Source organism: Lissotriton helveticus, chromosome 11, assembly GCF_964261635.1.
Source record: "Lissotriton helveticus chromosome 11, aLisHel1.1, whole genome shotgun sequence".
In the NCBI taxonomy this organism is placed as follows: domain Eukaryota; kingdom Metazoa; phylum Chordata; class Amphibia; order Caudata; family Salamandridae; genus Lissotriton; species Lissotriton helveticus.
Genome location: NC_136072.1, coordinates 648,963,037 through 648,987,626, shown reverse-complemented (window position 1 = coordinate 648,987,626; position 24,590 = coordinate 648,963,037). Strand labels below are relative to the sequence as shown.

General features: G+C 45.5%; 1 protein-coding gene across 3 annotated transcripts in view; it reads right to left on the bottom strand.

Annotated features, from left to right (window-relative positions):
- LOC144791723 (disintegrin and metalloproteinase domain-containing protein 9-like) overlaps positions 1–24,590 on the bottom strand; it is a 2,314,109-nt gene that overhangs the window by 407,653 nt on the left and 1,881,866 nt on the right. For all 3 annotated transcript variants that reach the window (XM_078666489.1, XM_078666488.1, XM_078666492.1), the window contains one exon: positions 6,428–6,508. In XM_078666489.1, the coding sequence (XP_078522615.1) occupies positions 6,428–6,508 (81 nt within the window). The remainder of the gene's footprint in view (positions 1–6,427; positions 6,509–24,590) is intronic.

Genomic DNA, 24,590 nt, shown 5'->3' with positions numbered 1-24,590 from the left:
TGCAGGAGGCCGGAAATCAGCTGAACCTGAAGGCAATCCACACAGGGCCATCTGGCAGGTAGTGCATGCAAAAAATTGAGAACACTTCTCATTCCTGGCCATGGCAAAGAGATCTATGAAGTGAAAGCCCAATGTGGAGAAGATCACCTAAGTAAACTTGTAGTGTGGCTCCCACTAGTGGTCTTCCAGAGAGAGACAACTGTAAGTATCTGCTTCCACACTGAGCGAGTCTGAGAAATGGGCAGCTATGGGAAAGACCTGCCCTTCACTGCACCCATGGGCACTTACAAATACCCTCACTACTGCCCGGGGGCAGTAGTGAGGCCCAAAGACTTGGCCTTGGCCCGCGAGTCTTTAAAGCACTAAAGGGCAGCCTCTTCCTTGTCTCCGAAGAGATGGGAGCCATTAAAGGGTATGTCCATTAGCTTGGACATCCCCTGAAAACCCAGATGTTCTCAGCCAGGCATGGCAACGAACTGCGACCGGCTTGAAAATCGCTCTACCTAGCAAGTCCGTCGTATCCAAGCCACATCTGATGGCCAACTTAGCTGCGTCCCTTTCATCTGATATAGATTGAGAGATTAGCCCGGTCCTTCTCCGAAACTCTGGGCAGCACCTGCGCCGCCGTATCCCATATAGACTGAGAGTAACGGCCCAAGACACATGCAGTGTTCACAGACCGCCGTGCTAAGCGGGCGGAAGAGAAATTTTTCATCCCGAAGTTTTCCAGCCTCTTGGATTCCCTGTCCGAGGGTGAAGAAGGGAAAGTGCCCCGGGACGTTGAAGTTTGGACCACCAAGCTTTGGGGGGTGGGGTGGGTGGTGAGGAAAAGTGGGTCCCCCAGAGCGGTCGATGGTGGTGGAGGACCTCTGCATAACGATGGCCAAAGATGCTCCCTCCTCCGTAGCAAGAGTAGGAGGGGAAAGCATGCCAGAATCTGGGGAGGTGTCCAGACCACTGGCCTCATCTAATTCCTCATACCAGTCCCGGTCTTCTTGTTGTGGGATTTCTAAGGGATCCTGTTCTTTCTCCCAATCCTCTTCCTCCGTCCCTAACCCCACAGAATAGGGCAGAGAAAATGGCATGGAGCTGGAGCCATAGGGCTCCGACGGCGCCGGTCACGGCGTCGGGGGACGCCCGAACGGCTCTGCGTAGTCACGAATGAGGATCAGGAAGGCATAGGCGACGCTGAGAACCTCAGCACCAGATGCAACCTGTGGAACTTTTCTATTATTCCATATGCTGTAAAATAGGTAGGTTGCTGTGGAGGTATGACTGGTGTAGGTCCGGACCCGGGGACGAGTCCACACGGAAGCTGTGGAGTCGGGCCGAGCCGTTGGGCACGGAAACCACAGGGGCCCCTCCGTCCTCTGAGCCTGCAGGGCCCAAAGGCATGCCGGCAGGGTCAGGCCGCCCACATATGACACAGATAGTGGCATAAAACTCTGAGTTTTAAGCTCCGGGCGCCGGAAAGGGAGGGAAACGTGGAGCCAACCCAGGCACCTGCTCCGCGGAGCGGGGCCTCCAGCGCCAAGGTTCCTCCGCCACATCATGAGACGAGAAGAGCGAAGTCGAACCACGCTCTGACTTCTTGTGCTTTTTGGGGTGCATCTTACTTGACTTCGACAAAGAGGACTTCGAATTGCCGGAACAGTGCTCAGACCTTCCTCTCGACCAAGACCTGGACCGGGATAGAGACTGACAAGGCGACCTCGGTGGTGCAGGACGCCGGGCCGGGAGAAGCTTTACAGACCGGTCCCTCAAAGCCTTCCGCGCCATGGCCGGGCAGTTGGAACATGACTTGCAGTCGTGGTCGCGGTTCCAGGCACCACTGACAAACCAGATAGGGGTCTGTAACTGACATGGCGCAATGGCAGGCACCGCAGGGTTTGAACCCCGAAGTTTTCTTACTTGACATTTCCTAAACACACCAACGGAGTCGACAAAAAGTTTTAAAAAGTCTGTCAAAAAACAGCCAGGGGGTAGCTCTCTTCAATGGATTAGTGCTGGTAGGCGCAGAGAGAAAAGAACTGATGTCAGCGCACCGAAGTGCCAGTTATATTGACAATGTGGACGTCACGATGACGGCAAACACAACGCCACCTACCGGCCCGCAGGGGTATTGCTAAGAAAAATCTTTTGGATCTAGCCTGATGCCTAGAAGTTCAAAGTAAAGAAATCTGCGGCTAGATGTCTCTATCAGATAGTATGGAGTATTGGCCCAAGAGGCACGCAGTATTCCCAGACCGCAGTGCCAAGCTGGAGGAAGAGAACATGCGCTTCCCAAGATGATCCAGCTTTTTCGATTCCCTGTCTGGGGGAGCAGAAGGGAAAGCAGCATTAGAAGAAGAGGCTTGGACCACAACGTTCTCACGGGAAAGGGTGTTGGGTGAGGGGAACTGGGTCGCCCGGAGCCCGGCCAGTGGCAGCAGGCACTGGTGCCCAGAAGGACGTTCGTGAGGGCTTCGTTAAAGGGCAGAAGAGGTACAGAGGTACAGAAGAGGTACAGAGGAGGTTGCCGCAGGTTGAAGCAGCTCTGTCAGGAGATTGGTCCCAACTGCCACTGAAAGGAGCTCGAGGCCCAAGGCCTCGGCTGCCCTTCGCACCACCACAGCATGAGGCTCCCTTCCTCCGTAGCCACGGTAGGGGGAGAAAGCGTGCCTAGGTCTGGAGAAGTGTCCAGACCACTGGCGTCACCCAAGTCCTCTCTCAAGACTGGCTCTTCAAGTTGGTCTGCCAAAGGCCCCAGATACCCCTCCCAATCCTCATCACCACCTTCTGGGTGATAGGGATGGACAGGGAAACAAAAGTGCCCTTCAGCGTCAGATTCGATGTCGACTGATGTCAGTCCGGCCCCGGGTACATCTCGGGAGTGAGAATGGGGACGGCGTCGGCTGGGGACATGGCCGATGCCTGGGGCGTCATCATCGAGATCTGCACCGGGGAAGGTCGAGTAAGATCAACCAGCGTCGATCCGGATCTAGACCTGGATCGGCAGAGGCACTCCAGTGCTGGATCCGCCAGTATCGAAAGCCATTACCTCCAAATGGCTCCGCAGGACCCGAAGCCGCGCCAGTGGAGTTCGGCTACCCAAAGATACGGTGGAAGGCTTTGTAAAATGTACGAAGCTGGGCAGGGGACGCCCCGGCTCCCGGAAACAGGGGGAGGAGTGCAGTCGTCCCTGAAGAGGGCACCGGAGATGGAGCCTTAGAGTAACGACACTATGGGTCCGGCGTCGTGCCAGCTAAATGACAGGGAGAAGGCAAAGAGTGCAGGTGCTACTTCGCCTTCTTCTTGTGCTTAGACTTACCTGAGTACTTTGAAGACTTGGAATGGGACGAGGAGTGGGGGCCCTGCGAGTCGCCTCAATACCTTCCTTTCAAACGAGACTGGAAGTGACGCCGATCTGACCACCGGGTTTCCAAGAGCTTTCGGGACCGCTCCTGCAAAGACCTTGGATTAATGGGCTCGGCAGTGGGAGCAAAACTTTGTGTTGTGGTGGCGCTCCAGATACCAAAGGCACACAAGGTACGGGTCCGTCACAGACATCAGCCTGTGATAGGCATCGCAAGGCTTGAAGCTGGCTCGATGATGGGACATCACTCACACACCAAGAGTCAAAGACTCAAAAAAGAAGTTGACAAAACATTAAAAAACTTAAGTCAAAAAGTGACTAAAGGGGTAGCTCTCTCCAGATCTGCGCCAGGCTGGTGCGGAAAAAGAAAGAACTGACAACACTGCGACGTCATCCCGGCGACCACGATGAGAAAATTTCTCCAGATCCAGTCTGACGCCTGGGGGTCATTCTAAAGGTAAGGAATCTATAACTAACTGTTTCTTTCAGATTTCATAATTAGAAACTGCAGCAACTCAAGAACTGAGTTCTAGATCAAAATTATATTTAAAATGTTTTAATACAGAATTATGAATAAAAACATTACAGAGAAACATGCATAATTTGCCAAAAAGGCTCAGATACAGAATCATAAATCGGAACAAAAACCCTAGTTAGTCAATAAAATATTTCTAAATTCTAAGGGCCAGATGTAGGTAGGCAAATACCGGTCGGTAACGGCCGATTTCGATTCCGGTATTTGGAGTTTGAGATGTAAGGGCTTTAAAAATTACAGATGCGGTAAATTTACCGATTCGGTAAAATACTGAATCAGTAAATTTACCGAATCGGTAAATCTAGATGTAGGTGGCACTGAAAACAGTGCCACAGGCCCTTAAGAATTCGTTATTTACCATGAAATACTATTTTATGGTAAATAACGAATTCCTTTATACATGCACATCTGTGCATGTACACCTGTGCCATGTGGCACACAAGCCAGAATCAGGGGTGCAACAGGGTGTCAAAGTGACACCCTGTCCCCCTTGACAATTCGGTAATTTTACCGAATCGGTATTTACCGATTCGGTAATTGACATTGATTCCTATGGGCCTCAAGGCCCATAGGAATCAATGGCAATTACCGAATTGGTAAATACCGATTCGGTAATTACCGAATCATACCGATTCGGTAAAAATTACCGAATTTTTACCTAAATCTCATTTACCGAATCTAGAATACCAAATCAGTAAAATTCTGTATTCTAGAGTCGGTAAATGAGATTTACCTACATCGGGCCCTAAGTGTCAAATTCATAAAGAGTACTGACAGGATCCTGAGTGAGGTAATCTAAAAATAATTTGACACAGCATCAGGAGGAAAATATAAAGTCACCCCGATCTATTGAAAGCAGGGGTTTCTAAACACAATTTATACATATTAATTACCAAAAACTTCAAACTCAGCATGGTATGACCATGGTTAGGTTGCACTGGCAAATCAAAAGTAATTTCGTAAATCTGAATGGTTCATTACACGAACCCATTTCTTAAGGTAAGAAATCTTCTGCTTGCTTCCTCAGCAACTGCACTCCGGAAATGTACCACACTATATGAAACATTTTCCTAACAATAACTCATACAATTATGTTCTTCAACACACCTCCATCAGAACTAGCAATGGAATTTTTCAAAATGATACATCAAGTTCACAATACATGCTTTCTAAGATTACAGTCCATTTACGTCATAGCGCACTGTGTTACACAGAAACTGAAGAGAGAAGACTTGCACGGGTAGCTGATTGGGAGGGAGGATGAGTAGAACACCCGAAACTGCACCTAGTTTAAAATAATGGTGTCTCCCCCGAAACATTTGGCATCACTATACTACATCACTAATCACACTTCTAAATAGGATAATTATATCGTTTTTAACTGCAAAATCATTAATTTATTGGTTGTGGCCACATGTATCATAAAAATTACCAATTCACACAAATAATTTGCCACCCAAAATTGCACCTCAAAAATTATTTTTACAGTAGGACACTGTTATTTACAGACACAACATATTCCAATGAAATGGCCACTAAATGTGCACAGGCATCCAGTTTTATAAATTAATATAGATTAAACGATATAGCACACAAACAAACTGCTTGGAAATCAGGTTTAACAAATATTCGTCATTTGAGCCTTACCACGTGAAGTGCCTTTATGTTTTGATAGTCTTAAGATCGTTGTTTGCATCACACTTCAGCATTACAAAACAAATGCACTTCATTTGTGATTTCCCAACTGCTGATATATTATGACGAATTTGTACTAATCATTTACAGGTATTTAAATTTGCTTGTGTGTGTTAAAAATAAAGGTTTATTGGAATAGGGTGGAGTACTTACCACATGAGGTAAATACAAACTACGAGGGTGTGATAATTATCACACAACTCGTAATTTCCGATCCCTTTGCAAACACAGGCATCGGAATTGAACCCTCAACTCGTAATGAAGGCACACTTGTTAGATTCTCCTTTTCACTCAGGCCACCAGTGACTTGTGTTGTTGTTGTAGGCACAGGACTCCTCCTAGTCCTCCATACTAAGGTATGGATGAGAGACGACTGGCTTGCCTTTTGCATGTATTTAGTGTGCTTGTCGCTCGCATGCCCCTACTGCACATACTTGCTTATTGCTTTCTAAAAGTAGAAGTCGCTGTGCATCACCGTGCACTTCCCTTCTGATGCAAGTTGAGAACAGCAAACCTTTAGTCCCGCCCTCTGTTTTACTGAGCGGTATAGAAGACTGGTCCAGAGTGAAGACGTTGCGCTAAAACTGGTAAATGTGGAAAGCTTTCGCGAAAACAGATTATATAGCTAAGAGTTTGACTTTGCGTTAACACATCTTAATTCCATTTCACTTTAGACTATCTGGACTAGCAATGAAGTTGCGAAATATCTATTTTTATGATTGCAACTTTTGAAATTGGAATTGGCAAAGAGCAACCCATGAACAGATAACTTATTCCGAAAAATCAAATAGAAGATTTACACAGTTTATAGTGATGCGTAACATTCTGAAGAGTTAACTTACCCCATGCCCATGGCACTTTGTTTTTACATCACAATCATAATTCAGGACTGAATCAGGAACACAAGCTTTATTCAGGCAAACCTTACAAGAGAACAGATACAAAAGAGACACTCAAGTTCTTATTGTGCTTTAGTTTTCGAAACCATTTTATTTTACACTTTTAGCATTATAACATCAAAAATAACACCTCATTTTGGAACCTTATTACTGTATTTGTAACATGTTTATTTTCACTGCTTACTGAATAGATAGACATATATTTTACACAGTGACAGTCGCTCTACGTAGTTATGAGTTAAAATGGTGCTTGAGCCCTCAGCATCTGTAAACAGCACTAGAGATATATAAAAATTATAACCCTTTCAAGTCCACCCAGCGGTTTTTTTTATGCTTACATCTCCGAAACGAATAAATAGATGTACACCAAACTATAGCATGCTTTGTGAATAAAGGTCATTTTCATGGCATGTTTGGTGTAAACCTGTTCAGCTGTTGGGGGTGAAGGTGCGAGCAAAATTTCCCATGGGAGTTAAAATGGTGAAACACATTTTTTTACCCCCTTAACTTTTTCCCTCGCACACTCAGCACGAAAATTGCTTTGCCAGACCTTATTCGACTACACCAAGCTATTGCCAAATATGATGAGCGAGAGGGAGAGTGAGAGAGTGTGTGTGTGTGTGTGTGTGCGCGCGCACGTGTGTACGTAATCACCCATGCATATATTGATTTCACTTTAAAACCAATCTTTAAAACAAATGGGTCCATCATCACACAGCCTTATAGCCTTAGCATTATAAATCTATCTCACTCCCTAGATTTTACCTGTTGTGCTCTTATTATGGTTTAATATTTTTGTTTATTACTACTGTGCACGATAAAACATCATGGCATAAACCATATTTGGAGAGCCGTTGAGTGTAATAAATTATTACGAATGTTGACGGAGGGAAAGAAGCATCATGACCCCTCTAGTCTTCACCTCAACAATTGTTATAAGTAACAAATTTCACTCTGTATTTCTGCATACATGCACACATACTCACCTCATTGTATTAATTGCACAAAACAGCCGTTTAAAACCCATAGTTCTAAAGTAGAGGATGTTATTTTGTGTATATGATAAACTGACATAATTCCAGTGAAGTAAAAGTCACTTACCTTCAGTAACGTAGGGCCTGATTCACATAACTAACTTAAGACAAAATACTAAACTTACTACCATTTTGGTATTCACAGAAGGCACCTACTCATTTCGATATTCACAGAAGTTAGGGCTCCTAACTTTGGGACTCCTAAATGCCTTCTGTGAATACCGAAAGTCTTAAAATGTAAATGTAAATGTATTTCGATTTATATAGCGCACGAATCACCCAGGGGTCTCAAGGCGCTTGCTTAGGGAACCCGTCCTGGTATTCCCCTGTGAGATACCCCGGCAGGGTATCCACAAGGTGAAAGCCAGGCATCCCGCCGCGAGGGGCCGTAGTGGAGATTAAGCAAGCTATTGCCCAGAGTCGCAGAGTGTGACCCCGTGAGTCGAGTAGGCACCGGAGCGAGAATTGTCGAGTCCGTGGAATTTTGAGCCCGAGACCCGCCGAGGCGGGGAATCGAACCCTGGTCCACGGCCGATCTCAGCTTCCGGGTCTGCCGCCTCTAACCACTGAGCCACGCTTCTCCATAAAATTAGGATTGTTCTAACTTTACTACTACTCTCCGACTGCAGTACATACCAGTTCAGCTACCGGGAATCCCACCACAAGAGACTTGTTCAGGAAGCTCGAAAGACTCATGCGCTCGGAACAGTTTAAGTGGTGGGAGCACCGATCCTTGTCCTGCTATTTACAAGTTGGAAGGGTGCCCAGAGGATTACGAATTACATTAGGCCCGAGCTACGACAATCCAGATCCGGCAATGTTGGCCGAATGGGCGGAGTCCAATCTTGAAATCATCCCAGCAGATTGATGACTATTTTAGTAAAATATGCCGAAAGAGATCGCGCCAAAATACAAATTGAAATAGATGCAATGGAAATTGAAATTAGCAAGCTTGAGATGAGTGACCAAATCAAAAAAATGAGGGACGAGATGGTGATCATACTACATAGAGATGAGGAAACAATAAAAAAAGAAAGGCTTTTAAATTTGAGAGGGACCGAGCGGACTACCAGAATGGGCAGGTTTTTACGTTTGCTCGCCGATATGACGCAGTTAAAGCAAGAGTAAACAGACCACCCCTAAGGAAAACAAGTGAGACTACTATGATGTCATTGACCGCTTCGGACTTAAGTTCAGCCGCGGAAAGTGATCCTGAAGGGGATGCCACCAGAGATCCAAACTTGGGGTTTACCATGCTATCGCTGGCACAGGGAGTCAACTGCTTATAACAGGACCGCTGGGATACACTAAGACAACGAGTGCCCCCTGGCAAAAAAGCAAAGAGCAAACCACAAGCGTAGCCAGCGACGCAAGTGCAGCAACTGAAAACAGAAACGGAGGAAAAAAGGCGACGCGGGGTCGTTGGAATCGATTTCAAATTCAGAATCCGGCCCAGCAAAAAACCCCAACTCAGTTATCAATCTGACGGATTTCAAGTTGACTGTGGGAGAGGAAGCGGGCCTAGGACTATCCTATTGCCCCCCCCATGCAACTTAAATGATATGGATACGAGAATGGACACTTATAGATTTATACGAAAATTAAAATTAAGCAAATTCCATTGGCTACAACCCAAAAAGAAAACTCAACCTGATAACATCACAAGTCCCTCATTATTAACTGCCGGAGACCGTGAGTCCTTTGAAGAAATATGGTCATTACAGAATGAGCAGGGGGAACTTGCAAATATGGCTGAGCCACCATTGGCTGACGATTCAAGCAAATGCATAACTCCATTTAAACCCAAATCAATCTTTCAGCCGATAATGGTCCATGATAATTTGGATGCAAACCAGGATATGGTTATTCAGGACTTTAAAAACTGTATACCGCCACGAATAAGAGGAATTTCGCAATTAGCAAACAAAATCGGTGCTACAAACAGCTAATTGGGAAGTTGGAGTCTGACCACAACATAACAGTCAGACAAGCTGACAAGGGCGGCAACATCGTTCTGTGGCCCACCAACTGTATTTGGAGGAGGCGGAGTCCCATTTGGGAGATACATCTTGCTACAGGAGAAGTAAAATCCAAATCATTAATTCTACATGGATGGATCAATATTCGAAACTCCAGGCCTGGAGGAGTGGGGGACTGTTATCAGAGGAGGAATTCCGCTTCCTGAAGAAGGAACATCCGGTCATCCCTACTTTCTAATTGATTCCGAAAGTGCACAAAAATATAGAGACCCCCGGGAAGACCAATTATTTCGGCCATTAACAGCTCAACAGAGAATATGTCAAAATATAACGACTATTTTTTACAGGACTGGGTCAAAGGATTGAATTCTTATGTTCAGGACACTTCTGACTTTTTACGAAAAATTGACCAGGTAGTCTGGGGACCGGATTTGCTTTTAATGACTTTGTATGTATTTGCCCTTTATACATCAATAAGGCACTGTGACGGACTAAAAGCAGTTGAACATTTTCTGAACAGGCGTCCAATGAATTTTTCACCTCACAACAGAATGTTACTCTCTATGGTACAGATGTGTCTTGAGCACAATTTCTTCATTTTCAATAACCAAATATACCAACAGGTTAGGGGGTTGCGATGGGGGCCTGCTTCTCCCCCAGCTACGCGTGCTTGCACATGGGGCTGTGGGAGGAGCAGGTCCTCTTTGGGCAACACAGAGAAACTGCAGAACACAATATACTCCTGTACCTGAGATATATAGATGATCTGTTTTTCATTTGGAGGGGTTCAGAAATCAGTGCCAGGGCTTTTATTGATGAGTTAAATAGCAACAACTTAAATCTCAATTTTACATCCAACATTTATGCCAACTCAATCTGTTTTTTGGATGTAGAAATAAACGTAGAAAATAACAACTTGGCCAGAAAACTGTATAGGAAACCAATGGCCGGAAACACTGTTCTGCATGCAGCGAGTCATCATCCGCACCATCTGATCCGCGGCATCCCCTATGAGGAGATGCTGCGGATCAGAAGGATTTGCAGTTCTGATACTGAATGTGCAATGGCACAGGAGGCCAGCCTGCTCCGTTTCCAAGCTAGGGGTTATTCTCATCAAATTTTGAACAGTGCTATTAGACGTACACAGAATATGACGAGGCAGGAAGCACTTATTCCCAAAGTCAAGCAAAATTTTGAGAAAGACAAAGAACCCAGTATACCATCTTGGGTCATCCTTACCTACAATCGACAACACACGGAACTAAGAAAGATCTTCTATAACAACTGGAATTTGATAAAGAGTGATCCTATTATTGGTCAGAGTGTAGCGAGTAAACAGGCACTCACTTTTAGAAGGTCTCCATCTATGGCTAAAGCTTTAGTTAGCAACAGCCTGGAAACACAAGTTTCCAGTACGTGGATTTCTTTAAGTAAAGGTTTCAGAAAGTGTCCCCAGTGTAAGGCATGTCGATTTGGAAACAACAAAACTCATTACACAAGCCCTTTTAAACAGGAACCTTTTGCAATTACCAAAAGACTATCATGTAGAACTGACTTTGCAGTCTACGTGCTGGAGTGTCCGTGTGGGTTGAGGTATGTTGGGAGTACCAAACTACCCACCCACAAACGGATACTCAAGCACATTAGGGCAATCACAGGCTGGGATCAGGCCTACCCGGTTGCCAGGCATTTTGAAATTAAACATGCAGGTAACCCAGCTCATCTCCAGTATTATGTAATAGACACAGTTCTTCCATCAAAGCGAGGAGGGGATCGTGAAGCTAAATTAGGTCTCCTCGAAACTAGATATATACTGGAGCTTGATAGCAAGAATCCCAATGGGCTTAACGACAGGTAGGACCTGCATACTTGTCTTTAAATCAAATCTTTTAGTTTTTCGAAATGCCTGTCCGGGTTTTTAAGAAACATTCTGCCTTATTGTTAGATTATAGGGACTTAACTGAGCTGATTATGGCTAAAAGGATGTACCATCTAGGGAATATGTTTATTTCCGCATATAAGTTAAGGCTGCTCTGTCTCTCCTGGTTTTAAGAATTCACAATGTGTAATAGATTTTATGTAAAATTTTTAATATTTGCACTTATATCGTTTTTTTGCACATTTAGGGTATTTTGCACATCAGATCAATCAGGAAGGCTTGCTTAATAGGTTGAGAATGGAATCGAAGGACAGTGTCTCTTTTATTATTTGGCCCACTGTGGGCTTTATTGATTCATAAGGCATCAACTGTAATATTAACAGCTAAAAAGACAAAACAAATAATATGTATTGTGTAACAGATTTACAATTCTATGTGATGGAGGGCTGGATTTATTGATACAATTTTTTAAGGTATTCAATTTTGGTAATCAGGATTGACTGTTTTTTAAAGGAATAACCTTGGCTTTTATCAACTATATATGCCCCATAGCGTGAAAGGTTTTAAAGTATAACATTACTGTGTTTGCAAAGAGTGAACATGCGATGTTTGCAGAGTATTTTTTCCATTTTCATGCCTTTTCATTTTTTGCACTGAATTTGTTTCGTCCTTCTTTGCACTGGCACTTTAAATAGCCTTCCAGATCTGTCGAAACACGTCATGTGATCAAGCTTCAGAGGGAAGCGAAACGCGTCATGGCGGGCTGGGCTCAAAGTCATTTTGCGCTACAGGAGGAAAGCAAGTGGTGGTGATGACTTTTTTCATATATATGTGTGTGTATATATATATATATATATATATATATATATATATATATATATATATATATATATATATATTACCTACTGGCGGTCGCCAGTAGGTAGTTATAGTTAGGACATAGTTTCCATAGGAAATCGTCAACATTCTATTTGGATTAACTTTAGCCCTGGTGGATGAATCTTTGCGAATTTCTCAAAGAAGATGGCTCGGTCCGCTGCGCTCCTTCCCTGAAAATTTGGGGGGGATTGGTGAAGTGGGGGCTGAGATAAAAGGGGGGTCCCAAAACGTGTTTTCTCCATGTTATTTTCCATAGGACGTTTAGACACGGCTACAGGTCGAACGGCTGAATGGATTTATAAGAAATTTGGCAAAACTGTAGAGTCCGGCTCGCAGATTACGCTTTTTGTGGAATGGTGTAAATCCGTTCAGTAGTTGTTGAGAAAATTAAAGTCAAAGTCAATTATATATCTATAAGCGCGGACGGGTGCGCGCACCCAAGCGGCTGCGCGCGAGCGGATTTTTTTTTGCTGCGTGACGTCTGTTAACGTTCGATTCGAAGGAAATCAGGAAGTGTTGACCGCCATTTTGTCACTGCGATTAAATATATTGTCATTTCAAAGCGTTGGAACATGGAAAGGGGAGAAGGTAGAGATTGTTTTGCTGCGTAGGTTCTCAGGGTGTGCAGTAAGGACCTTAAACGCGAAAATATATATATATTTTTTTTTTCGAAAAAAGTTGCGGGGTGCGCGCGAGTAAATATATTCTCGTTTCAAAGCGTTAGAACATGGAAAGGGGAGAAGGTAGAGATTGTTTTGCTGCGTAGGTTCTCTCAGGGTGTGCAGTAAGGCCCTTAAAGGCGAAAATATATATATATATATATTTTTTTTTAAGTTGCGGGGTGCGCGCAAGTAAATATATTCTCGTTTCAAAGCGTTGGAACATGGAAAGGGGTGAAGGTAGAGATTGTTTTGCTGCGTAGGTTTTCTCAGGGTGTGCAGTAAGGACCTTAAACGCGAAAATATATATATTTTTTTCCCGAAAAAAGTTGCGGGTTGCGCGCACTCGGGCGCGCACAACTATTTACAAAAGTGTGAAAATGGAGATAAATCAGAAGTTTGAGTGCTTTGATATAAGGTGGCTCTGAAAAGAGCCCTTGTGTTAATTGAGTTGTTTCTGCATTTATAAGTAAGTACCGATGCAGAGTCTGATATAATATTGTTGGCAGCATTTTGGAAGGAAAGACAGGGGCCCATTTTCTGGTTAACAGGCGACCAGGCCAACTTTTCACGCCAGGCCCATTCCTGCAAAGTCGACCGCCATTTTTAGGAGATCTGCAACCACCGGCAGTCACTGGGTTGCAGGAGCAGATGGACTCAAGCCTGTCGGGCGAAGCTTCGTTGCACCGCCACAGTGGACGAGAACCTGCTGGGTGAGTGGAGCGTCGATGTACCGCAACAGTGGGTGAGTCCTTTGCTGGGCTCGTGGAGCGTCCCTATACCGCCACAGTATGCGAACCCTTTGCTGGGCTCGTGGAGCGTCCCTATATCGCCACAGTGGACGAACCCTTTGCCGGGTGCGTGGATCGTTGGGGGTGCAGCTGAGGGGCCTCCACCTGGGGAGGCGGGAGAGGCTCGTCTGCGCCGCCTCTACCTCCCAGTGCACCCCACGGCGTCTTGCTGACATTTGTTATGGCCGGACCAGGCGATGAAGAGAGGGGGGGGGGGTCGGAGGCATATGCAAGACATTCCCCCCTTGTGGCCTGCAAGGCGCCGAAAAAAGAAGAGAATGGGAAGACAACTATATATCGGGTAGGGCCCATGCCTTCTCTGGCCGATGGCGGCCGGCCGCTCTTTGCCACGGCCCCAGGAACGGATCCCTTGGTTCATCCTGGGGACAGGCCTTGGCGAGTGGTGTCGCCTCCGGACTATTCACGTAATGGTTCTCCACCCCAGGCCGTTGCCGACGGCTTTTGTAGACTTTCTGACGCTCAAAAACCCTACTAGAAAGCAGCCCAAAAGTAGCCCAACATTGCTACTTTGGGGAAGGAGGGACAGGGACGGCGTCAAGTAGACGGCGAAATGCATTGTGGGTTTGTTGCTGCGGTTGTTTTTTTTTTTTGCTGCGTGACGTCTGTTAACGTTTGATTCGAAGGAAATCAGGAAGTGTTGACCGCCATTTTGTCACTGCGAGTAAATATATTGTCATTTCAAAGCGTTGGAACATGGAAAGGGGAGAAGGTAGAGATTGTTTTGCTGCGTAGGTTTTCTCAGGGTGTGCAGTAAGGACCTTAAACGCGAACATATATATATTTTTTTTTTTCGAAAAAAGTTGCGGGGTGCGCGCGAGTAAATATATTCTCGTTTCAAAGAGTTAGAACATGGAAAGGGGAGAAGGTAGAGATTGTTTTGCTGCGTAGGTTCTCTCAGGGTGTGCAGTAAGGCCCTTAAAGGCGAAAATATATATATATATTTTTTTTTTAAAGTTGCGGGGTGCGCGCGAGTAAATATATTCTCGTTTCAAAGCGTTGGAACATGGAAAGGGGTGAAGGTAGAGATTGTTTTGCTGCGTAGGTTTTCTCAGGGTGTGCAGTAAGGACCTTAAACGCGAAAATATATATATTTTTTTTCCCGAAAAAAGTTGCGGGGTGCGCGCACTTGGGCGCGCACAACTATTTACAAAAGTGTGAAAATGGAGATAAATCAGAAGTTTGAGTGCTTTGATATAAGGTGGCTCTGAAAAGAGCCCTTGTGTTAATTGAGTTGTTTCTGCATTTATAAGTAAGTACCGATGCAGAGTCTGATATAATATTGTTGGCAGCATTTTGAAAGGAAAGACAGGGGCCCATTTTCTGGTTAACAGGCGACCAGGCCAACTTTTCACGCCAGGCCCATTCCTGCAAAGTCGACCGCCATTTTTAGGAGATCTGCAACCACCGGCAGTCACTGGGTTGCAGGAGCAGATGGACTCAAGCCTGTCGGGCGAAGCATCGTTGCACCGCCACAGTGGACGAGAACCTGCTGGGTGAGTGGAGCGTCGATGTACCGCAACAGTGGGCGAGTCCTTTGCTGGGCTCGTGGAGCGTCCCTATACCGCCACAGTATGCGAACCCTTTGCTGGGCTCGTGGAGCGTCCCTATATCGCCACAGTGGACGAACCCTTTGCCGGGTGCGTGGATCGTTGGGGGTGCAGCTGAGGGGCCTCCACCTGGGGAGGCGGGAGAGGCTCGTCTGCGCCGCCTCTCCCTCCCAGTGCACCCCACGGCGTCTTGCTGACATTTGTTATGGCCGGACCAGGCGATGAAGAGAGGGGGGGGGGGGTCGGAGGCATATGCAAGACATTTCCCCCTTGTGGCCTGCAAGGCGCCGAAAAAAGAAGAGAATGGGAAGACAACTACATCTCGGGTAGGGCCCATGCCTTCTCTGGCCGATGGCGGCCGGCCGCTCTTTGCCACGGCCCCAGGAACGGATCCCTTGGTTCATCCTAGGGACAGGCCTTGGCGAGTGGGGTCGCCTCCGGACTATTCACGTAATGGTTCTCCACCCCAGGCCGTTGCCGACGGCTTTTGTAGACTTTCTGACGCTCAAAAACCCTACTAGAAAGCAGCCCAAAAGTAGCCCAACATTGCTACTTTGGGGAAGGAGGGACAGAGACGGCGTCAAGTAGACGGCGAAATGCATAGTGGGTTTGTTGCTGCGGCCGTTTTTTTTTTTGCTGCGTGACGTCTGTTAACGTTCGATTCGAAGTGTTGACCGCCATTTTGTCACTGCGAGTAAATATATTGTCATTTCAAAGCGTTGGAACATGGAAAGGGGAGAAGGTAGAGATTGTTTTGCTGCGTAGGTTTTCTCAGGGTGTGCAGTAAGGACCTTAAACGCGAAAATATATTTTATTTTTTGGAAAAAAGTTGCGGGGTGCGCGCACTCGGGCGCGCACACCTATTTACAAGAGTGTGAAAATGGAGATAAATCAGAAGTTTGAGTGCTTTGATATAAGGTGGCTCTGAAAAGAGCCCTTGAGTTAATTGAGTTGTTTCTGCATTTATAAGTATGTACCGATGCAGAGTCTGATGTTGCAGAGGAAGATTCTGTTTCCCTCATCCGTGAAATGAACACCATCTGTCCTATAGATGTCTTGCATGTGGTAACGCAAGTTGTTGTGGTAAATAGAACCCATGCTATAATCTCTGAGGAAAGCAGAAACAGATTTATTTACATGTCTCCTTGCTTTCTCAATTTGTGCACAATGTTGATTGGACCAATTCCATTTCTGTCTTTGGCATATATTGGAATATACCAAGGCAGTTCGAGGAAAAAGTGTCATCAATTGTCGAAAGGTGTCTTTTAGAAGCATTTCCAGACCTACCCCAGTCAATGTGCCTAGATCGTTCCCACCACAGGGCACAATTATAAGGTCTGGTTCTGGGAGATGCATAAAAGTTTTCACCAATGGTATTAATTGGTGACATCTTAATCCTCTTTGCCCAATCCACGTTATCTGCACATTTGCTAAATCAAGGTTGGAAATTCGTCTGCTTGCTGCATATTTTCCACTCCAGTGAATATAGCTGTGTCCTAAAAGCCAAACCTTAATTTTCAAGGCAGATGCACTCGTACTCCGATGGGTTCTGGAAGTGGAATGGCAGTTAGAAGCTGAAAGTCAGGATAAAAAAATGGATGAGGCTTGGTGTGGTTAAAAAACAAAAGATGATTGGTTGATTCTAATACGTGAAGATTGAAGACTACGTTGCATGTTAATGTTATGTAAAAGAAAAAGTAGTATTGGGTGTGAAAAAAATGACATGTAACAGAGCTGTGGATAGGCAGGTGTTTCTGGAGGGAAAACAGTGTTGTTAGTTTGCTGTAGAACGTTGAGATATGAACTTTTGACCTGTGCCTTCAGCCAGGTGCAGAATGAGGTGTTACCATGGAAACAGCCAGAGATGGCAGTGGGTGATGGGTGACTTTTATGTGACATTGAAAATATTGTGAGGGACAACGAACTGAAATGTATATTTGAATACAAAATTTTGCGGGAGGAAATATGATTGGCTGAAGAGACATATATGAGTCTGTATTGACTGGATATCTGTGCCATTGAATTTTGGTTGCAGTGATAGCAGCATAATTGAGACTTCCGTCAAACGAATATCTATTTTGTGACTGTCACTGTTGTACATCGTACAAAGCATTGGTAAAGGTAAGTCTGTAATTGTTTGTTTTGTCATGTACCGTAAAAGAAAGGGTTCACGGGCTGTTATAGGCCTGTGGGTTCTAGTATGAGTAAATCAGATTTCACTGAGTCAGCTTTATAGCATTGCGGAATCAAATCGTTACGCCTGTTTGAAACAGGCATAAGGAGTGATGCACCATGCAATGTGTGGCTTGCTCCTGTGCATTACAGTAGACATGTCGCGCTTACGACGTGATTCCTGCAATGTGCTGCTTTTGCGGCACAGATGCGTGACGCATCTGTGTTGTTTTTGGTCAATGGTGTTCCACATTGTAAATGCGGCACACCATGGGTGGCAGAGCAGCGGTGCACATTAAGTGGTGCATCTCTGGGGATGCGCCAGTTAACATAAATCTGCCCCTTTACATTTAAGTATGAGCAGGGGACACAGAGTTGGTGAAGCTTATCCAAGGTTAAAAAGAGATGAGTCCTGTTCACTGAAAACTTGGACATAGGACTCACCTCCTCAGCATCGCTGGATATGGCTAAATAATAGCTGCAAAATGTTACTCTTGTTAAACAATTTTACTATTATAGTCTCTGAGATTTGTCTCTTACTCTGCAACATCTCATTGTTGTTCTCTTTCTTTAAAGATAACGACAACATTAACCATGAGTGATAATGAGCAATCCGTTGATCTCGATCTTATCGTTGAACTTGTCATTGAAACATCAGTGGAAGTGGATCCCTTAGATGATTTAAATCCTGAGGATGATGAAGAACATGATGAGGATGCCGATTTGTCAGAATTGTATGACATAGGGTGGGAAGCTGACGTGCTTCAGCATATGGAACTATAAACATTTATTTTTAAAATGTACTGTAAATAAAAAGTGAAAATGTAAACCGTTTCATTTAAAATTAAACATAACTTGAAAAACAGGTTATGTGTAGTGTCTTTAATGAAATAGTCAAATATGCTCATAAAAATATTTCTAAACCAATGAAAAGCTTTATTAACAAGTCACATGACCTGTTATGCTTACATTACGCGCTCCGCGCCCCGGATTGTTGGTCATTCAAACTGAGGCTGGCGTCAGCATGAGAGCGCCAACGTCTCGTGGCTACGCCATTCAGAAAATATTGTTGGCAGCATTTTGAAAGGAAAGATCTGCAACCACCGGCAGTCACTGGGTTGCAGGAGCTGATGGACTCAAGCCTGTCGGGCGAAGCATCGTTGCACCGCCACAGTGGACGAGTCCTTTGCCGGGTGCATGGAGCGTCGCTGCACCGCAAGAGTGGACGAGTCCTTTTATGGGTGCGTGGAGCGTCGCTGCACCGCAAGAGTGGAGGAACCCTTTGCAGGGTGCGTAGAGCGTCGCTGCACCGCAAGAGTGGACGAGTCCTTTGACGGGTGCGTGGAGCGTTGGGGGTGCAGCTGAGGGGCCTCCACCTGGGGAGGCGGGAGAGGCTCGTCCGCGCCGCCTCTCCCTCCCAGTGCACCCCACGGCGTCTTGCTGACATTTGTTATGGCCGGACCAGGCGATGAAGAGAGGGGGGGGGGGTCCGAGGCATATGCAAGACATCCCCCCCTCATGGCCTGCAAGGCGCCGAAAGAGGATCGTCCGCGCCGCCTCTCCCTCCCAGTGCACCCCACGGCGTCTTGCTGACATTTGTTATGGCCGGACCAGGCGATGAAGAGAGGGGGGGGGTCGGAGGCATATGCAAGACATCCCCCCCTCGTGGCCTGCAAGGCGCCGAAAGAGGAAGAGAATGGGACCACAACTACATCTCGGGTCGGGCCCATGCCTTCTCTGGCCGATGGCGGCCGGCTGCTCTTTGCCACGGCCCCAGGAACGGATCCCTTGGTTCATCCTGGGGACAGGCCTTGGCGCGTGGTGTCGCCTCCGGACTATTCGCCTAATGGTTCTCCATAGTTGTTTTAATATATTTTTGTTTAAGAATAAAAACGTTTTAACCTGTTATTTTGCTGTCGTGTGGTATATTTCTAATATTTGTCGCTCTGATGTCGTTTCCCCTCCCAAATGTAACGTGATTGTAATCTACAGCCGGACATTCCGACAGGACATGAGAGCAAAAGGGGGGGGTCAGATCTGAAGTTGGGCAGGCGATAAGATCATGTTTTGCTATGTGGGGCTATCTATGTTCGTGATTGGGCCTAAAAGGGGGCAAGATGGCGTCGAGTTCGGTTTCTCTCAGTAGTTTCATATTTCTTATGAGGGGTTGTTCCTAATGTTTCTATTTTAGCAAGGTCAAAAAGAGATCCTATCAGTGGCCTACTGATTTTGTTCGATTCCTTTTGTTTTCTCTAACGATTTTTAAGTTAAAGTTTGCTAGTACGATACAGCGGCTAGTCCGCATTTTATATATATGTCTTTTTTATTAGGGGTGTCTTCCGGTGGAGTCGGACGATCTACCTGTGGTAAATAAATAAATAATACCCTATTTTTGACTAGACTTATAGCATAACAGATAGCTCAATAAATAAGAGTCAAGATTCGAGGTAGTAGGAGTTTCTGCAGGTTTATTACAGCATAAGGACAGGATCAGGACAACCTGCATAGGAACAGAATGACAGGGCCCAGCAGGACAACTGGGGCCCAGCAGGGGAAAAGAGGCCCAGCAGCTGCTGGGGCTAGGTCTGGGATGAGCGCGCTAACATTCAATAACAAAACACAGGCATATATACATAGCGCGAACACATAGCATTACATTGCAGTAGGCGTAGCAGTGGGTGGAGCAGAAGGCGTGACGCGTAGCAGTCGCGAAAGATAACAGTAAAAAGAGGTGTAACTGGGAGTATACATAGACATGTGATGCAAACGTAACAGAATATGTCATGAATGGGCGGAAACATAGGAGGGGGCTACCTAAGGAGCCGGGACCTCTAACCTAATGGTGCGCGAAAACTGGCAATGACGTGTTACTAGGAGAAGCTGGGGGCTACGAACTCTGTGCTAGGAGCAGAGACTAGAGTCTGGAGGGTCGGAGCGACATGTACCTAAACCCTATCTGGTATCTGATGTTTAGGGAACATGTTGATATGAACTAGAAGTCATGAGGGGAGAGGCTAACTTGACTCTAAGACTGGACCATGCATTATTCTACATGTAGTGCGTGATGAAGAATACTAAATGACCATTAAATACAGTATTTCTCTAACGTGGAGCCGAGTAGGCTAGACAATGACGGAAACTATTGATGCAGTTCAGTAGCTTAGGAATGCAGAAGAGGAGGACTGAACTGATAACTGGAACTATAACATACTTTTGGCAGACTCAGAGGCAGAGCCAAGCTGCACCGGGCACTGCGAGGCAGGAAGTAAGTGAAGGGTCGAGGATACAGGTGGGGGCTGTATCGCTCCTCAGCGAGGCTTTCAGGAGACAGGAGCTGAATCTGATGTCCGGGCCCTTTTGAGGCCTGGAAACGGGGACTTTATAATGAAATAACGTGCACACTGGGAAACGTGGCAACATTACTTACATAGGCCTGATATTCGTAGTATTCACGAGGACTGGAAAATGACATACCAGAGGTGGACACAACTGTAATTGCGTCATTAATCGGACATGGGGAATAACATATGCATATTGGTCATGCACACATAACATATGATGGATGAAGCGTAGGGACACAGAACATGGCAAAATTTACTTTTCCACATTCCCTCCTTGTCACTACGTTTCCATCAGGAAACATCAATTTTCATGATACCGTCTATCATTTCATACAGTACCATTTGCTCGTCTCGAATTATCTTGGAACGGGATTTAGAACGGGGCTTGGGACTAGGAATACAAGAGGTAGCACACATGCTGCAAATCGCAGGGCCACATTGTATACAGAGGCAGCAGCTAAATATGATCGCTACTGCAATACCTAGAAAGGACAGGACTTTCCATCCCCATGCGGAAATTATATTCCAGAACCAACCTGACCATGTCCAGGTGCCTGGATCTTGATGTAACAGATGGGCAATTTTATGGAGTCTGGTTATAGCTGAATAAACAGACGGCGCGTTATTTGGAATGAAAATGCAGCAACTAGATCCGATGACTCTACAGGCCCCGCCCCTATCGGCCAGTATGACGTCAAGGACGAGACGATTTTGCAAAACAACAAATCTCATAGCAGATTGTTCTTCGGTTAGGTTACCTAGAGCAGAGGCAGTCTCATTTACTACAGCTTCAAGGGTTCTTGTTAACCTACGGATCAGTTTACTATTCTGGACAGGTCCTACAAAGAAGAAGAAACCTTTATTGAAATCTGTATACTGTTCTAGAGTAGTTTCAGTATAATCGACAATTGGGGACTCCCTTCTATGTCTAATGTGTACTAGATGTGTGTTTCTGTGATAATCAGATGGGGCTAGGAAAACAGGTGGCAGTAGGAAGGCAATGTAACAGGTTCCCTCCCAATCGAGGGGCAGACGAACATATGCAGTTTGACCACAAATAAAATAAGAATGGCGTGAAGCTTTGAAAATAGATTTCCCACTGTCACTATACTTGATAACAGTAGTACATTCACTATGTCCTACATGTACAGAACCATAACTACGGACACATAATTCGCCTTTGACTGGTAGTACTGAAATAGCAGGTAAGTCTGGAGTAGTATCAGACTGAACATTCAGGACCATGAAATTCGACGAATAATTACCTAAATTATATACCTCGTCTTCTAGATCTAAACCTGTTCTGTGGGGGAGACCTTTCTTGTCTGGGAAACATGTACTGTTAAGAAAAGACATATCTGTTGAGGATGACGTTAACGTGGACCATGCTCCACACGAACCATTGTGTGAGAATGGATAAGGAAACAGTGGCAGAACTCCCTTCGTTGTCTGGAAAGGGGGGAGTCGACCACACACCCAACAATTAGTGGCATTGCTGGTCTGGTGTGAATAATGTAACATACGGATAAATGTGTTGTTGCGCATAGCGAGGCGGTAAGAATATTCGTGAGGAGGCAGATCACTAAACATGTGCTCTACTGTAGCATTAGCAGACATATTTACATGAGGAACTGGTAAATACAGATAGAACGCATAGCTGGTGCAGGAAATCATTATGCTGATGAATAATATGAAACTCAGAAAAACGATACATTTGATTGAACTTTGACTGACTCTCTCACTATGGGGGTCTATTTTATACATGTCAGAAACAATCTAACCGTTTCACCTAGGGGAGGACTTATACAATCAAACTGACTGACTTATTTTACTAGACCTTAATTTGAGCTTATACTCCTGTTGCGGAGTTTTCTCTAACAAGGGAGGGGTTGTAATAATGTCTTGTGCGGGACAGTCCTTTAAAACAATGTTCTGGCAATCTTTCGAATCCTGGAAATCCTTGGAAATGTTTCTGGAGACGGATTTCAATCCATTGAAAAGTTTTACATGAGAAAGATGGACCCACCCCTTCCTGCCTTCCAACTTGACGGCAGTACGGGTAGTCAAGAGGACCTGACGTGGCTCCTTCCAACGTGGTTCCAGCGGACTTGATCTGTCGAAATTCCTGATCATCACTAGGGAGCCTGGAACGATCTCGTGCGGTGCCACCTCGGTATTGTCTGGAAATGCGGCGGCAACCTGTGAACGACATGAGTTGAGGGCAGACATCAAGGAAGCTAGGTAATCTGTCAGCATATTACATGAAACATCGGTAATACTTCGGGGTCTAGGAGTACCCCACATGTTAGGGGGGCGGCCGAATACGACCTCATACGGGGACAGACCTGATCTGGAATGTGCGACCATGCGCATATAAAACAAAGCGACTGGCAGTGCTACTAGCCAGTCCACACCTTTGTCCTTACAGACTTTTGCAATGCGGATTTTCAGAGTCTGATTATGTCTCTCTACGAGACCGGCTGCTTCAGGATGGCGTACACAATGGAACTTCCACTGGTACCCTAACAAAAGGGAAACGTGCTTCATTAACTCTGAGGAGAATGGCTGACCGTTATCAGAATATACGACTCTAGGGAGTCCGTATCTAGGGAAGAATTCACGAACCAACTGCTTGGCAGTGGTCGCGGCTGTGTAATCTGGGACTGGATATGCCTCTGTCCACCTGGACAAAGCGCATACAACTACAAGGACATACTTGAAACCTCGACATCGCTCCATCTGAATATAATCCATCTGGAGGACCTCAAAAGGGTGGTCAGGGGGCTGGAAACCACCTTGTTCCACCGGGACACTTTTACCTGGATTAAACTGACAACATATCATACAGGTACGGACTTTCTGCTTGGCTGCAGCTCGTAAATGCTTGTTGAACCAAATGTTCTGGATACTGTCTAACATAGCTTTTTCTCCTAAATGTGCTGGACTATGTGCGGTATTGATAATGACTTGAACCATAGAATCGGGGAGAAACCATGTGGCTCTACCCTTCGTTAACCATCCTTGATCTGTCTGGACCCCTCCTTGTTCAGACCATTTCTTGATTTCATCGGGGGTAGCATGTAACTGTATACCTATGACATCTTGTGTAGGGTCCTTAACTGTCATGCATGTAATCGGATCTGGAGTATGTGTCATGTTAACTGGAATGTCTGGAGTCTGTGCTGTAAGCTTGGCTGTGCGGTCTGCTAAATCATTACCTTGGGAAATAATGTCAGTGACTTTCGTATGTGCTTTGCATTTCATGATAGCAATAGATGTCGGTAAATGTATGGCATCTAACAGGGCTTGAATAAGGAGACCATGCTGAATCTTGGTTCCATGAGAAGTCATGAAACCTCTCTCCTGCCAGAGTACTCCGAAGTCGTGTACAACTCCGAATGCGTAACGTGAATCTGTGTAAACATTAACTTTCAGGTTCTTGGCATGTATACAGGCTTGTGTCAGAGCGACTAGCTCTGCTGCTTGAGCGGACAGGGTATCAATACGGTGTGTTTCAATAACTTCAGTGTCAGTAGTCACTGCATACGCGGCGACTAGTTCTCCTGTACTAGTTCTCATACATGAACCATCCACATAAAGTGTCAGGTCAGGATCTGGTAACGGAATGTCTGTCAGGTCTTGTCTTGGCTTTGTCGTAATGTTAACTACTTCCACACAGTCATGTGTGGCTGGATTTGAATTAACTGATGGTAACAGTGTAGCAGGATTCAGAACGTTGCAGCGTCTAATTTCTATGTGTGGCTGGAACAGTGTCAATTCATAACCTGTTAAACGTGCAATTGT